The sequence below is a fragment of the Mytilus californianus genome, unplaced genomic scaffold, assembly GCF_021869535.1.
Source record: "Mytilus californianus isolate M0D057914Y unplaced genomic scaffold, xbMytCali1.0.p SCAF_3, whole genome shotgun sequence".
In the NCBI taxonomy this organism is placed as follows: Eukaryota; Metazoa; Mollusca; class Bivalvia; order Mytilida; family Mytilidae; genus Mytilus; species Mytilus californianus.
Genome location: NW_026262679.1, coordinates 110104914 through 110121669, shown reverse-complemented (window position 1 = coordinate 110121669; position 16756 = coordinate 110104914). Strand labels below are relative to the sequence as shown.

Here is a 16756-nt window from a genome sequence, read left to right as displayed (position 1 = left end):
ATTGAATTGAAAAGTTTGAGGGTCAAATATTTGTAGAAAACACTACAATAATTTCTGGACCTATGGGGGTATGGATGTGAAAATATGGACTGTCAAACATTAAAATGGCCTATAAAACATGCAAAAAACAAAACAATCTTGATGTTCATATAGACCCACTTTAAAGGCTATATTATTCTTCGGCTATCTAAAAATCAATTTTTTGCACAAAAACTTTCATATTTAAAAAATTCACCATGTCCAAAATGCAAAACTAAACTAACTGTATATTGCTACCATATAGTTAGGTCAACTTTATTTGTTATTTGATGATGTATGGAATGATTTTAAGGTGTACATATCCTTCTGGCAGGTTTCATCTGATCTTGATCTCGTTTTCCTGGTGCATTGGACAATGTTTAGTTTTTTGTGGCATGGTCTATTTCTCAAATATAATTAGCAATAGGTCAATTAGATTTGGTGTTTGGAACAATTGTAAGGTGTGCATTGCTGCCTGGCAGGGTTCATATGACCTTGACCTCATTTTCATGAATTATTAATCAATGATAATTTTTTCGTAATTTTGTCAATTTACCAGATATCCTCGTGTATTGTGTTTTCGACCTACTTACATATTTATCAATATTTCCCCTTTAATATGTTTGAACATATACATGCCTAATATTTTTTAGAGTCACTAGTATACTTATATATTAAATAATTGTATCTAAAATATATTTCGATCTTAAATATTTTTTTTATTTCAGTTCATTAGATCGATGGCACCTTTGTTGACAAAAACTAGCGTCTTGTGTTTTCGACCTATCTAAGAAACGGGTCCAAAGTCGGAAATGACATGTCGTACAAATCCGGAATTGGTTATAATTTGATGCCAATGTTTATATCAAATTATTTAAAGTTTTAGAGGCGATCAAACTTATGAATTAATGAATTAAATGGTGACATATACAACTATAAGATATAAAATATTATTTTGATATCTTTATTTGACTAGTTGTACACATTTCACATGAGGCACTTTGGAAACCTCGTAGATCCTTGTAGGACCTTGTATACAGTCATGTTTCTGTTCAATATACTTTAGTGAAGGCATTGTGAAGTGAGGTTGGTGAGTATTGTCTGTAATCTCCCCTGTTTCTGTGAATTAAAATTAATTGATATTTTATTTTTTTCAGTAAAAAGCTGTAAGGATCATCCACATTTCCGTATTAAAAATAACTTTTAAGTATATCACCTAACCACATGACAGTCATGTGACGTAATGACCTTGATGTTAACTTCACATGCTAAAAGTCTTCGGCCATATTTCTAGAATATTTGTTTATTTTTGATAGATTCTTTTGGAAGGTAAAAATAGTATTAGTGAAAAGGTACAAAAATGTGATATCAAATAAAATAACGTAAATACTTAATTATAATAACTTTACTAGAAACATCTTCACCACATGTGGTATTATTTGCTATTGTTACTAAATATAGCAGCCAAATGTGACGTCACACGGGCATGCGCAGCATACGGGAAGTGAAAGTAGAATTAGGTCGAAAACGTAAGACGGTCGAAAACACAATACGAGACGATACTATAACAACAGGTCAACTATATTTGGTAAATGGAATGATTGTAAGGTGTATGGCAGGGTTCATATATCCTAATATATATATCCTTTATATATGTAAGTGTTCAGACTTTCAACTTGATTTGAATGACAAGTAAAACAGGCGATACATTTCAGGGTGTGCACTCTTCTTATGGTTGGATGGTCATGTTCAGTTACCTGGTCTTTTATATTTTGATATTACCATATTGTTATGTACACTTTGACCTCTATATGTCTTTTGTTATTTATGTATTTATGTCATTGGCTTGCTGTCTCATTGAATTATATTCCAAATCTGCTTTCATTCATATTTTTAAAAATCTTTCAAACTCTGCATGATTGTTGAGTTTCAAAATGTCTCATTAGACAATACAATCTTACTACAGTAAGTTCAATATAAAGTGGCAACCTCATTATATCCTTGTTATTTGGATTGTAGACCTTGTCTTAAGGATCAATTTAATCCAGTTAAATCCATAAAAGCGCTTTGGATGCATGAAATTTATATCGTGTTTTCATTTTATACATCATTAGGTTGATACCTCTGCTGGTGGACAATTAGTCCTTGAGGGTATCATCAGCTCAGTAATTAATACTTTGCTGCTGATGTTTTATAAAAAACCTTTCTAAAATTATCCATTTATGAATTTTGAAATTATTAAGAAACTAAAGATTAAACTCCTTGGAATTGGCTATTTTTGTCCCCTGCTTAACGTGTTGCGAGGGACATGGAAATACCGGGCGTCCGTCTGTCCGGTCTTGTTAGGGCTCTCACAGGTACAATTCTCGCCAGATTTTTATAGAACTTATACTATAGATTAATATCAGCAATATCTCGGACAAGTTCTAAAATGGTGGACGATCGACTTTTTTTAAAGGTGTTATGCCCCTTTGAAATGTTAAATTTATGAAAATGGCCTCATTAGCGCTCTCACGGGTTCAATTCTTGTCAGAATTTTATAAAACTCATACTATAGGTTAATATCAGCAATATCTCGGGACAAGTTTTATAATGGTGGCCGATCAACTTTTTTTTCATAGAGTTATGCCCCTTGGAAATATAAAATCTATGGAAAATGGCCTCATTAGCACTCTCACAGGTACAATTCTTGCCAGATTTTTTTATAAAACTTATACTATAGGTTAATATCGGCAATATCTCAGGCAAGTTGTATAATGGTGGCCAATTGACTTTTTTTTTAAAAAGTTATGCCCTTGGAAATATAAAATATGTGCAAAGCGGGGGACATTGTAACTCTGTTCTTTTATTTTTTTAAAGGTTCTTTTTGGTCATATAGCTTTTCAATTAATTCAGTTCTTACATATCCTTGGCTTTCAAATATTCGGCTTTGAGCATTCCTGATTAAGGTAAATCCAGAAAGTGGCTTCGGATGCATGAAATTTATAAGATGTTGTTTTCAATTTTTAGTATACAGTCTAGCTAAATGTTTCAACAAATTTGTTAATATTATTAATAGGATAATGGCTTATTGCAGAAAATAAGTAGTAGAATTTAATTGAATGTTTTACAGCTGATAGTATAGAGGAAATGGAAACAGAACATGATGACAATAGTGTAGATTTAGGAACCGTAGATGAACAGGATTCCTTTGGTCTGTATGGTGAAGGGCAGAATGAAAATTTGACGTCAGAATTGGAACCGGAAAAAATAACATCCAATGAATGTCGGAATATTATTCAAAAGACAATGGTTGATGAGAATCTAGATTTAAACATAAAAATCAACAAAGATACAGAAAAAGTAGGAAGACTTGATGAGTTACAAGGGGATTTGTCCCTGTTGAAAATCAACAAAGATATAGAGAAAGTAGGCAGACTTAATGAGTTAGAAGGGAATTTGTCCCCAATTAGTTCAGTGAATACTGGAGAATTTGACACAGTCTTAAACAGTGATCAAGATGAAAAGGTTGACGAAAAGAACAAAGAAACAAGGGACAATGAAAGAGAAGAACAGAGAGAGAGTGACAGTGATAGTGACAAGAAAAGCCAAAGTGATGATGAGAGCATAGATGAAAGTGACAGTGACGAAGACAGTGAAAGCAGTGATAGCGAAGTCAGTTCTGAAGAGGATAGTAATGAAAGTGGGGAGGAAAAATCTGAAGGTAGGTCTTAAAATGTAGACAAAAAAATCAAACTAAAATGATGAAATCAAACACAAACAATTCAAAATATTGTGAAATTTATTGATTGTTGCTTGTTTATTGACAAGGGGAGGACAAATTGAAATTTAATAATACTAAGTTTTTATACGACCACAAAAAATATTTTTTGATCGTATATTGGTATGACGTTGGCGTCGTAGTCGTCGTCCGAAGACACATGAGTTTTCGCACTCTGACTTTAGTTTAAGTGAATGGATCTCAATGAAATTTTACCATAAGGTTCAATACCACAAAAGGAAAGGTGGGGATTGATTTTGAGGGTTATGGTACCAACACTTAAGGAATTAAGGGCCAAAAATAAGCATTTTTGTAACTTCCAGACATAACTTGTGTGTTAGTGTATGGATCTCTCTGACATTGTACCACAAGGTTCCGTATCACAAAGGGAATGCTGGGATTGATTTTGGGGGTAATTGCCTCCAAATTTTAGGAATTAGGTGCCAAAAAGGGGCAAAAAACAAGCATTTTTCTAGTTTCATGACAATAACTTGTGTGTAAGTCTATGGATCTCTCTGACATTGTATCACAAGGTTCCATATCACAAAGGGAATGCTGGGATTGATTTTGGGGGTAATTGCCCCCAAATTTTAGGAATTAGGGGCCAAAAAGGGGCAAAAAAAAAGCATTTTTCTAGTTTCATGACAATAACTTGTGTGGAAGTGTATGGATCTTTATGAAATTGTACTACAAGGTTCCATATCACAAAGGGAAAGCTGGAATTGAGTTTGGGGGTAATTGCCCAAAAAGTTTAGGAATAAGGGGCCAACAAGGGGCCAAAAAAAAGCATTTTTTTCTAGTTTCCAGACAATAACTTATGTTCAAGTGTATGGATCTCTCTGAAATTATACTGCAAGGTACCATACCACAAAGGGAAGGCTGGGATTGATTTTGGGGGTAATTCCCTCAAAATTTTAGTAATTAGGGGCCATAAAAGGGCAAAAAAACAAGCATTTTTCTAGTTTCATGACAATAACTTGTATGTAAGTGTATGGATCTTTATGAAATTGTACTGCAAGGTTCCATATCACAAAGGGAAAGCTGGGTTTGAGTTTGGGGGTAATTGCCCTAAACGTTTAGGAATTTGGGGCCAAAAAGGGGCAAAAAAACAAGCATTTTTCTAGTTTCCAGACAATAACTTGTGTTCAAGTGTATGGATCTCTCTGAAATTGTACTGCAAGGTACCATACCACAAAGGGAAGGCTGGGATTGAGTTTGGGGTGATGAATCATAAGGGGGTTCAAAAAATTTTGGGGGGGATTTTTTTTTCCTTTTTTTTCTTTAAAATTTTCCATTTTAAATTGGTTATTTCTGATTTATATATAAAAGCAAATAATAATGATATGGTTTGAATAGGTAAATTAAAATTTTTTAAGTTCTTAAACCACTTTCATTCTGTATCAGAAACCTATGCTGTGTCAAATATTTAATTACAATCCAAATTCAGTGCTGTATCAAGCTTGAATGTTGTGTCCATACTTGCCCCAACTGTTCAGGGTTCGACCTCTGCGGTCGTATCAAGCTGCGCCCCAACGGAGCATTTTATTAAAAAAAGAGACAAGGCATAAAAAGCCAATTTTTAAATTGATAATAACAATAAATGCTTTAAAGGGAAAAAAAAACGAAATTGATCCGTATCTGGAACTCCAGTTTAAAAAAAATATGGATTTGAAATGTAACATCATCTTAATGGGTAATGAAAACAATCTTTTAAAGTCTTGATATTGACTTCAATACACTATTTTGTAAGCTTCTACTAGCACTGAGAAATGAAACATTTCTATCATTTAAGCGGAAGAAGGAGAAGATATGTTTAGTACTAACACTCATAAAGAGAATGCAGGTTCAATAAGAGACTACAACGCAGAAGATGATGCTATATCTATAATTGATTATGATTGTGAGACTGCCTCATTCCTGATAGCACCACAGGAGGAAGAAGAGGAAAGGTATTGTGTTTTAAAAGTGTTCGTCTACCTACCATGTATTGATGCTCAGACCAGATTAATGCTCCTTGAATTATTACAAAATGTTTGTTTTGGAGTAAGATTCTATGATTTTGCAATATTACTACTTATCAAAATTGCAGGTCAGGTTTTCAATGTTGCTGCAATTATTGTTTGAGAGCCATCGCCCTTGACCTCTGAAATTGGGTTTCTGATTGTTATTAGTTTGCTATGAGTAATGGTATTAAAATTTTATAATTTCGCTGTCTACCATGAACTGTGTATAATATTATTTTATGTAAGTTTTTATACGACCGCAAAAAAATTTTGTGGTCGTATATTGGTATGACGTTGGCGTCGTCGTCGTCGTCCGGCGTCGTCGTCCGAATACATATTGGTTTTCGCACTCTAACTTTAGTTTAAGTGAATGGATCTTTTTGAAATTTGACCATAAGGTTAAATACCACAAAAGGAAGGTTGGGATTGATTTTGGGGGTTATGGTACCAACAGTTAAGGAATTAGGGGCCAAAAAGGGGCCAAAAATGAGCATTTTCTAGTTTCCAGACAATAACTGTGGAACGGTGTATGGATCGTTCTGAAATTATACTACAAGTTTCCATACCACAAAGGGATGGTTAGGATTTGCTTTGGGGGGTTATGGCTCAAACCGTTTAGGAATTAGGGGCAAAAAAGGGGGAAAAACAAGGTTGTCCTGGTTAATGGACAAATACTTTAGTACAAAACATAATTTAAAGCAGTGTAAGGGAGATAAATCAAATACATCATTGAAATTATCTCCCTTACACTGCTTTTAAATTATGTATAAAGTAATGGTTAATGAACAATAAAGATAATCTAAAACAGTGTAAGGGAGGTAATCCAAGTACAACGTTTTGGTTACTTCCCTTACACTGCTTTTAAATTATGTTTAAAGAAATGCATATTTATAAAGGAAGACCAGTAAAAATATCTGCAAATGTTTTCATCTTTTTTTTTTACAAAAAAATCCATATGAAAGATTTGACACTATATTTTTATTAATTCTATTATAAAATAGATTAAGTTAGCACTATGGTAAATTTAAATGGGTAATTATGGTTGCCAACTCCATTGGAAATTTGAATTGAGATTATGACCATATCTTGAGGGAAAGAATTTTTTGGGGGGGAAAAGGGGGGGGGGGAATAAAAAGAAATTGTGGGGGGCCAATTTTTTCTCATTTCAGATTTCAGAAATTAAAAAGAATTATTCTTCAAATATTATTTTTTTTTCAAATTTCAAATATTGAAAAATTTCAAGAAGTAATCTTTAATTGCACAGTATGGCGCATTAGATTTGTAAAATCTTTGATCACATTTATTTATTTGTTATGCCGAATCTAACAGTGTATTTGGATTTTTAATTTTGGGTCCAGTTTTCAAATTGGTCTACATTAATGTCCAAAGGGTCCAAAATTAAACTTTGTTTGATTTTAGCAAAAATTGAATATATGAGGTTCTTTGATATGCTGAATCTAAACATGTATTTAGATTTTTGATTTTTGGCCCAGTTTTCAAGTTGGTCCAAATTGGGGTCCAAAATTAAACTTTGTTTGATTTCAACAAAAATTGAATATATGGGGTTCTTTGATATGCTGAATCTAACCATGTATTTAGATTTTTTATTTGTGGACCCCGTTATCTAATTGGTTCATATTGAGGTCAAAAGGGTCCAAAATTAAACTTTGTTTGATTTCATCTAAAATTGAATTATTGGGGTTCTTTGATATTCCAAATCTAACCGTGTATTTAGGTTTTTAATTTTGGGTCCTGTTTTTTAAATTGGTCTACATTGAGGTCCAAAGGGTCCAAATTAAACTTAGTTTGATTTTAACAAAAATTGAATTCTTGGGGTTCTTTGATTTGCTGAATCTAAACATGTGTTTAGATTTTTGATTATGGGCCCAGTTTTCAAGTTGGTCCAAGATAGGGTCCAGTATTTAAACTTTGTTTGATTTCAACAAAAATTGAATATATGAGGTTCTTTGATATGCTGAATCTAACCATGTATTTAGATTTTTTATTTGTAGGCCCTGCTATCAAATTGGTTCATATTGAGGTCAAAAGGGTCCAAAATTAAACTTTGTTTGATTTCATCGAAAATTGAATTATTGGGGTTCTTTGATATGCCAAATCTAACCGTGTTTTTAGATTTTTAATTTGGGTCCCGTTTTTTAAATTGGTCTTCATTGAGGTCCAAAGGGTCCAAAATTAAACTTAGTTTGATTTTAACAAAAATTGAATTCTTGGGGTTCTTTGATATGCTGAATCTAAACATGTGTTTAGATTTTTGATTATGGGCCCAGTTTTCAAGTTGGTCCAAGTTGGGGTCCAAAATTATACTTTTTTTGATTTCAACAAAAATTGAATATATGGGGTTCTTTGATATGCTGAATCTAACCATGAACTTAGATTTTTTATTTGTGGGCCCCGCTATCAAATTGGTTCATATTGAGGTCAAAAGGGTCCAAAATTAAACTTTGTTTGATTTCATCAAAAATTGAATTATTGGGGTTTTTTGATATTCCAAATCTAACCGTGTATTTAGATTTTTAATTTTAAGTCCCGTTTTTTAAATTGGTCTACATTAAGGTCCAAAGGGTCCAAAATTAAACTTAGTTTGATTTTAGCAAAAATTGAATTCTTGGGGTTCTTTGATATGCTGAATCTAAACATGTGTTTAGATTTTTGATTATGGGCCCAGTTTTCAAGTTTGTTCAAGTTGGGGTCCAAAATTAAACTTTGTTTGATTTTAACAAAAATTGAATATATGGGGTTCTTTGATATGCTGAATCTAACCATGTATTTTGATTTTGGACATTGGACCATAATAGGTAAATTAAAAAAATTCAAGTTCTTAGACCACATTCTTTCTGTGTCAGAAACCTATGCTGTGTCAAATATTTAATAACAATCCAAATTCAGAGCTGTATCAAGCTTGAATGTTGTGTCCATACTTGCCCCAACTGTTCAGGGTTCGACCTCTGCGGTCGTATCAAGCTGCGCCCCAGCGAAGCATTTTATTGATAAATAGAAGTAATTACATTTAGATAATAAATGTTTTTCAAATGGTAACTTAAGCCTGATTCTGAAGCCCATTATAGTTTACTCCTCATAAAGTCTTTTTATGCCCCTGCATAGGGCAGTGGCAAACTTTATAAGCATTTGTTTATTACGTAATTTACGTTTCTATTAAAAGTGGGAGAGACATTTAGATTTGGCTATCCAAAATGGTTTCCAGATGATAATTTAAGTGCTTTAATTGGTTTACTTCACTTTTGGCATATGTAATATGACCTTAAAAGTAACACACCAGTCATAAATTGATTGAGTTGTTGGATTTTGGCTTTGATGGTTTTCTATGTTGATTGAATTATATAACAAATGTTTAAAATAGAATTTCAAATTGAAGTTAGTTTTTTTGTCTCGCCTTGACGGAGTCAAAAAGCGAGACATAGGTATGCTGTTTCCGGCGTCGGCGTCAACAATGTATTAGTTTGTGATTAGGTCTAGTTCATGGTGAACCACTAGTGGTAGGTCAATGATATTTGGTATGCAGTTGAATTAGTAATGGCACATCTCATTACCATGGAGATTATTTGGCCCTGCCCCCTCAGTCAAGGTCTATTGACTTTGAAACTTTTCATAGTTTACATGTATTAGTTTGTGATTAGGTCAATTTATGGGGAACCACTAGTGGTAGGTCAATGATATTTGGTATGCAGTTGTATAAACATTGGCATATCTCATTTCCATGGAGATTATTTGGCTCCACCCCCTTAGTCATGGTCTATAGACTTTGAAAATTTTGCTAAGTTAACATGTATTAGTTTGTGATTAGGTCAGTTCAAGGGGAATCATTAGTGGTAGGCCAATGTTAATTGGTGTTCAGTTGTATAAGCATTAGCACATCTCATTTCCATGGAGAATATTTGGCCCCGCCCTCTCAGTCATGGTCTATTGACTTTGAAACTTTTCTTAGTTTACATGTATTAGTTTGTGATTAGATCAGTTGAAGATGAACTGCTAATGTTAAGTCAATGATATTTGGTATGCAAATTTATTGGCATTTGCAAGTATCGTTTCCATGGAGATTATATAGCCCCACCCCCTAATTATGGTTCATTGACTTTGAAACTTTTACATAGTTTACAAGTTAATGTTTGTGTTTAGGTTTGTTTAAAGGGAACGACTTATAATAAGTCAATGGTATTTGGTATGCAGTTGTATTAGCATTGGCACATCTCATTCCATGGAGATTGTTTAGCCATGTACCTTCAGTCATGGTTCATCGACTTTGAATATTTGCATAACTGAAATGTTAAAGTATTGCTATTTTAATTTCAACATTTGCATTATCAAAATTACAAAAAGGCGAGACATATCTCTGTGATAACAGTTTATTCAATTGTATAATTGTGTTTGTTGATAATATTAGTCAGGGTTTCCTTTCTGTAAATCCTGTATAATGCAGAGAAAAGATTAAACATGATGATCTGTTTTTTAGCTCACCTGGCCCGAGAGTGTCAAGTGAGCTTTTCTCATCACTTGGCGTCCGTTGTCCTTCGTCGTCTTGGTCGTTATTTTTTACAAAAATCTTCTCCTCTGAAACTACTGGGCCAAATTAACCAAACTTGGCCACAATCATCATTGGGGTATCTAGTTTTAAAATGTGTCCGATGACCCCGCCTGCGAACCAAGATCGCAGACATGACCAAAAATAGAACACAGTGGTAAAATGCAAGTTTTGTCTATTATTTGGAAAACTGTTATAAATAGAGAAAATCTGGCTGAAGCAGAAATGTTCAGAATGTTGAGCTCTACCAATTGTCCATGTATGTCAAAACTGTCAGATGACTTCTTATAGGAGTAATTGCCCTTGAATGACAAATTTTCCGGTTTGTTTTTCATTTTTAGCTCATCTGGCCCAACAGGCCAAGCGAGCTTTTCTCATCACTTGGCGTCCGTCGTCGTCTTCCGTTAACTTTTACAAAAATCTTCTCCTCTGAAACTACTAGGGCAAATTTAACCAAACTTGGCCACAATCATCATTGGGGTATCTAGTTTAAAAAATTTGTCTGATGACCCCGCCTGCCAACCAAAATGGCCGACATGGCTAAAAATAGAACATAGGGTTAAAATGCAATTTGTGTCTATTATTTTGAAAACCATTATAAATTGAGAAAATCTGTTCAGACTGCCCTTAAATGACAAATTTTACCATTTTTTTTCATTTTGGCCTATTACCTTGAAAACTATAAAAGATAAAGAGAAACTTTAAATTGCAAAAATGATCAGTAAGACAAGTTCTATTAATAAGTCTCATGATTGAAATTGTCAGTCGACTCCTTATTAGAGTTATTGCCCTTTGATGTTGAGTTTTAACATTTTTTTGCGTTTTTGCCTTATATCTTAAAAATGATAATAGATAGATAGAAAAACTTATATAAGCAAAAATGATCAGCAAGACAAAATATACAATTAAGACAATATGGCAGAAATCGTCCGACGCAACCTTATTGGAGTTATAGCCCTTTAATGACGATTTTTACCATTTTTTTGCGTTTTTCCCTATATGATAGAAATTTTAATAGATAAATAGACACTTTAAATCACAAAAATGATCAGCAAGGCAAGATCTACTAACAAGTAAAATTTTGCCGATATAGTAAGTAGACTGTCACTGTTTATAGGAGTGATTGCCCTTAAATGAGGATTTTTTACCCTCTTTTGTGCTTTGAGCAAAAACTAAAGAAGATAGAGAGAAACTAAACAGACTAAATGATCAGCATTACAAGATCAACAAAACAGAGATTTTTGTCATGAATTCTGTTCTCGTCTACAATGTTGGAGAGTGTCCTTTGTTGAATATGCACAAAGACCAAGGTGTGCGACACAGGCTCTTTAGAGCATCTAATTGCCTTTTATCTTGAAAACTATAATAGACAGAGAGAAACTTTAAAATGCAAAAATGATCAGCAAGATAAGTTCTACTATTAAGTCTCATGGTCGATATCGTCAGCTGACTCCTTAGAGTTATTGCCCTTTGATGATATTTTTTACCAATTTTTTGCGTTTTTGCCTTATATCTCAAAAATTATAATAGATAGATAGAAACTTAAATAAGCAAAAATGATCAACAAGAAAAGATCTACAATCATGACAATATAGAGGAAATCGTCTGGTGACTTCTTATTGGAATTATTGCCTTTTAATGATGATTCTTACCATTTTTGGGGCGTTTCGCCTTACATGATAAAAATTATAATAGATAAATAGACACTTTAAATCACAAAAATGATCAGCAAGGCAAGATCTACTAACAAGTCCAATATTGCTGATATAGGTAGTAGACTGTCACTGTTTATAGGAGTGATTGCCCTTAAATGAGGAATTTTTTTACCCTCTTTTGTGTTTTGAGCAAAAACTAAAGAAGATAGAGAGAAACTAATTAGACTTAATGATCAGCAATACAAGATCAACAAAGCAGAGATTTTTGTCATTAATTCTATTCTCATCTACAATGTTGGAGAGTGTCCTTTGTTGAATATGCACATAGACCAAGGTGAGAGACACAGGCTCTTTAGAGCCCCTAGTTTTAGTTTTACTATAGAATCATTAATTTTTGTGGATTGAAGATAGAGTATTCAAATTAAAATCCTCAATTAAAAATTTTTGTGACTTGAAAGGTTTTTCATAAACACCAGTTATGAAGAAAATCACACTTTAAATGTTTTTATTTTTCAGGATGACAGAAGTAGATACAGAACTAAATGAGACAGGAAAATGTGACAGTCATGAGAAGGAATTGCCTCCATCAGATACTGCAAAACAGGTTCAAGTATCAAAATAATGAATGCTAATTAAAAGGGAAATTTGTTATATAAAAAATAGTTTGATCTCCTCAAATTTTCTTTAATAGATCAATTTCACACGATCGCATTTGAAAGGATTAAATGTTTACCAACAAAAGGTCAAATGATCTGCCATAGACACTCTTTCACATGAATCATTGTATTATCAGCCATCAAAAATTGAAAGCAATGTTAGTAAATTTTTATTAGGTTACAACAAAAGCTGCCTTTTGATAGTAAAATAACATTTTGTCTGTAGTGAACAATTTTAACATGATTTAAATGATGTAAAAGTTAACAGTGCTATTTAGCATCAAACACTAAAAAAATGGAATTACCTCCCCCCCCTCTCCCCAGAAATACTACTTTGTATATGATTCAAATAAGATCTGGGTTATATGTCAATGAGACAGTTATCAAATGACAAAATGAACCAAACAACATCAGGGGGGGAACATTGTTCTTATAAATAGTCAATTGTCGATACTATATAAAAATCAGCGTTATAAGAGATTACTTGCAGCCATCAGACATTTCCTTTGATCTCTGTTACTGACAGCTACCTTAAAGTACATAACCTTATGATAGAAAATTGTGCTACTACACGTTGAGATATATGAAGTTTCGCATCATTTCTAAATGGACTGGTATACAATAAAATTTGTGGATTCAAAGTTTGTTTTTTTTTTAATCAAAAGTCACTTTTATTTGAAACAAAAATCAAAACTAAAAAATATATAGTCATCAACATCATTTTGAATACTACACAGGAATCTCATGAAGCAGACAAGAATCCAGCAAAGCGATTACCAAAGAGTGTGGTGTATCCATCAGGATATTGCTTTGTTTTCCTTGGAGGTGGTATTTGTGTCAACAGAAAGTGTCAGTTCAAACATCATGTGCCTTTACCAGTAAGTAAATGAAAAGAAATCAATCATACACATATTTATTTTAAGGCTGGTGTGATATACTCTCATCACCAGGTGTCAAGATTTATGACTTGAGTAGGCATATACTAAATGGAAAAAAATCTTATCTTTATCCATTTGGACAATTAGAAATTCTAACCCATAATCATCCTCGTTTGTGTAGTTTTAAAATGATATATGATGTTACTGCTGAAAAACAAAATGGCAGTTATTGCAAAGAGAACATAGGAGTAGAATCTATTAAATAATTCTGTAAAGGTCATGTCAATGTCAAAAGTTCAATGCCTGTGTAATATCTTGTACCAAATATATTTTCGACATCTTGCAAAACAGAAACTCAATCAAAAGAAAACTTTGTTTAAATAATAAATCATTGGTGTGGGTTCTAAAGAATTTTAAAGATTTTTTTGTCTATTTTCATTATAGATTGACACTTACTATGCTTGTGTAAAGGAAATAAATATGGCATACCAGAATCATGATGTAAAAAGGTAAGGTAGAATTCAATATGATTAAGCCTAAAAGGCAAATTTGAACTACATCGTTATTTTCTCTTGGTACTAGTTGGCCCTTTCGATTAATCCATCTTCTATGTGTTTCATTATCTATTATGTGGAATGGTCCTTTACCCATTTGTTGACAATCTTTTTCTTTATATTCTATGAATATTTCAAATGGAAATTACACAATTCAGACGGTACTAATTAGCAATGAAGAAAGGTATGCATAACCACCTCTTAATTAAAGTTTTCTTGGCATCAATGATCTAAGGGAATGATCAATACACTTTACCTCAATTAATTGCATGCAGCCACACAGGAACAGACACTGTCTTGGTCTTAGTCCATATATCTGCAGATGCCCCCATTCAATATTCAAATAATTGTTGCTTCCTAATGTATTTACATAGGACCTTTCAGGGTTTCCCCTGGGTCAACTTTTGCTACCTCTTTCGCCAAAAAAAATAATTTTCGCCACTTTCAATTTTTTTTTGCCAACTACTTAAACATATTTTTCGTTTAAAATTCCATTTCTTTCTAACAAAAAAAAAATCAGTTTGCCACATTGTTGTCTATTATAATTCTACATATCTACTTCTCAATCTACATAGTAATAAATAAACATTCAAACACAGGCGAGACATATCTCTGTGTCAACAGTTGATTTATTTTTACAGGGCTTTTGATGTATACCATTGTTTGATTAATACCAAAGTAGGCTTGACTCCTAGAGATACACTGATGAAGTTGTTGAAAGTAGCTGAGGACAATTACAAAGTGGAGTTAGCTTTTAGCTTGTTAGATGAGATGAATTCACAGGACATGATAACCAAAGAGTGAGTTCAATATTGTTTGTAGATATAAGAAGATGTGGTATGAGTGCCAATGAGACAACTCTCCATTCGAGTCACAATTTGGAAAAGTAAACCATTATAGTGCGTCTTTTTATCCTGCTTTGAGTTGCACCATATGAAAAATGAACTTTGTTTATAGCAAAATTCAAAATATCAGTATCAACCAAATTAGAATTCTATTATTTCATCTAGGCTGGTATATTAACCTAGAAAATATTTACAATGTCTTTAGCCTGAAAATGGAAATATCAGTTTATCCCATTCATACAGGAAGAGGGGATCAATTTGACTAAATGCCATTTACCGTGTCCAAATTTATTGCACACCTTTGTTATTCCATAACCAAACTGACTGAGTAAGTGCAAAGTTTATTGACACCAAATTTGGTATTTTCTAGGCTACTATACCAACTGAGATGACAACATACAACTGTTTTTTGAACGATGCAGGTATTTTGACTTTTGCTACATGTGAAAGTAAACAGTAAAAGTAAACCTGGGTTATGGCTACTCCAGATAAAACTGTATTGAGAGTTGAATTGGGATGGAAGTGTTGAAAACACTACAAATGATTTTTCTATGACTTGTGTTTTTAATGATTAAACAGATTATACATCTTTGTAACAAATCAGTAAGTCCTAAATGTGCTTCCATAGTTTAAAGTCATGTATATATATGTCTGTTAATGTGTTTTTTAGAGTTTGTGACGTCCTGTTTCGACTGGTTGGAAAGAAAGTTGAGTATTACTGGGAGTATTTATGGAGACTATTTGACATGATTAATAAGTCAAAGAGAGACCTTTTAACACCAGATTCTATTGGTGTACTACTCAGGTAAAATATCATGTGAAAATTTAAATCTCCAATTCTCCCTTATCTGAATCGTTCAGTTTGACATGCTTTTTGTTGGAAAATTGCATACTACATTTGAAAAGTGGAGTTGGACCGTCTCTAATGAAATTAAGTAAGGTTTGTGATGTTTTCATGTTGTTTAAACGTATATTTCTGAGTGTGATTCAAGTTGAAAAGAAAATTGTAATCAATGCTAATCTGAAGAAATTATTATAGTAATAATTATTAATTCAGTTTGAACATGTTATTTGTGATGATGAGAGGAATTAAAAATAGTCAGAAAGACTAGGATCATCAATACAGTATTTTCTTATTATTTTGAATTGAAAATTTACTTGACTAGGTTTGTGTTTCATGCAGTAATTTTTCAACATATTTGTTATCAGTAAAATGCTATTATAATGAAAGATAATGATATTATGGATACATGCATTACTTGTGTACCTGCTCCAAAACAATGAAAACCGCACATATTAAATATTTTTCAAACAGGTTGAATTTGGCCTCTGAAAAATAATAAGAATAGAAAAATATTACAAGTCCTGTTATGTAATTATTTTCATCAAATGGGATTCCACTTTTCAAACAATGGTTTAATTAAATGAAAATGGAGGGGAATGAACTTGTCTTATTTTATTATTAGCCTGTTCAATAAGAGTATGTTAAAGTTCGTTTTATAATGATATGAATTTAGACAAATTTTGAATTATATTCTGTAGGTCATTTTCAAGCCAGGAAGACTTGAGGTACCTGTGGCAGGTTGTGATCTATGCCAAGTCGGCAAATTTTCCTACAGCTGCTAATGAGTTGCAGTTCATGTTATTACATAGATCAATGCAGAATATTAATTTGTACTATCAGTATATAGACAAATGGGTCCAGTTGTGTGAACCACACCTTCTACAACAGTTGGATGAAAATGTAAGTATAAGTTCAGATGGACATCAGTGTTCCAGCTAGGATTTCAAAAGGGCAGGGAGCCAATCATGAAAAGGGCACTTTAGCA

General features: G+C 32.7%; 1 protein-coding gene and 1 long non-coding RNA gene across 5 annotated transcripts in view; both read left to right on the top strand.

The window, feature by feature from the left end:
- The window catches only part of LOC127735771 (uncharacterized), a 133972-nt gene that overhangs the window by 82698 nt on the left and 34518 nt on the right, over positions 1–16756 (top strand). For all 4 annotated transcript variants that reach the window (XM_052246078.1, XM_052246077.1, XM_052246076.1 and 1 more), the window contains 8 exons: positions 3131–3721; positions 5571–5727; positions 12511–12598; positions 13388–13528; positions 13973–14037; positions 14724–14882; positions 15598–15732; positions 16470–16671. In XM_052246078.1, coding sequence (XP_052102038.1) covers positions 3131–3721; positions 5571–5727; positions 12511–12598; positions 13388–13528; positions 13973–14037; positions 14724–14882; positions 15598–15732; positions 16470–16671 — 1538 coding nt within the window. The remainder of the gene's footprint in view (positions 1–3130; positions 3722–5570; positions 5728–12510; positions 12599–13387; positions 13529–13972; positions 14038–14723; positions 14883–15597; positions 15733–16469; positions 16672–16756) is intronic.
- Positions 4029–5162, top strand: LOC127735790 (uncharacterized). Its single transcript, XR_007998588.1, has 2 exons — positions 4029–4472; positions 4798–5162. It is a non-coding gene; the product is annotated as an uncharacterized LOC127735790 (long non-coding RNA).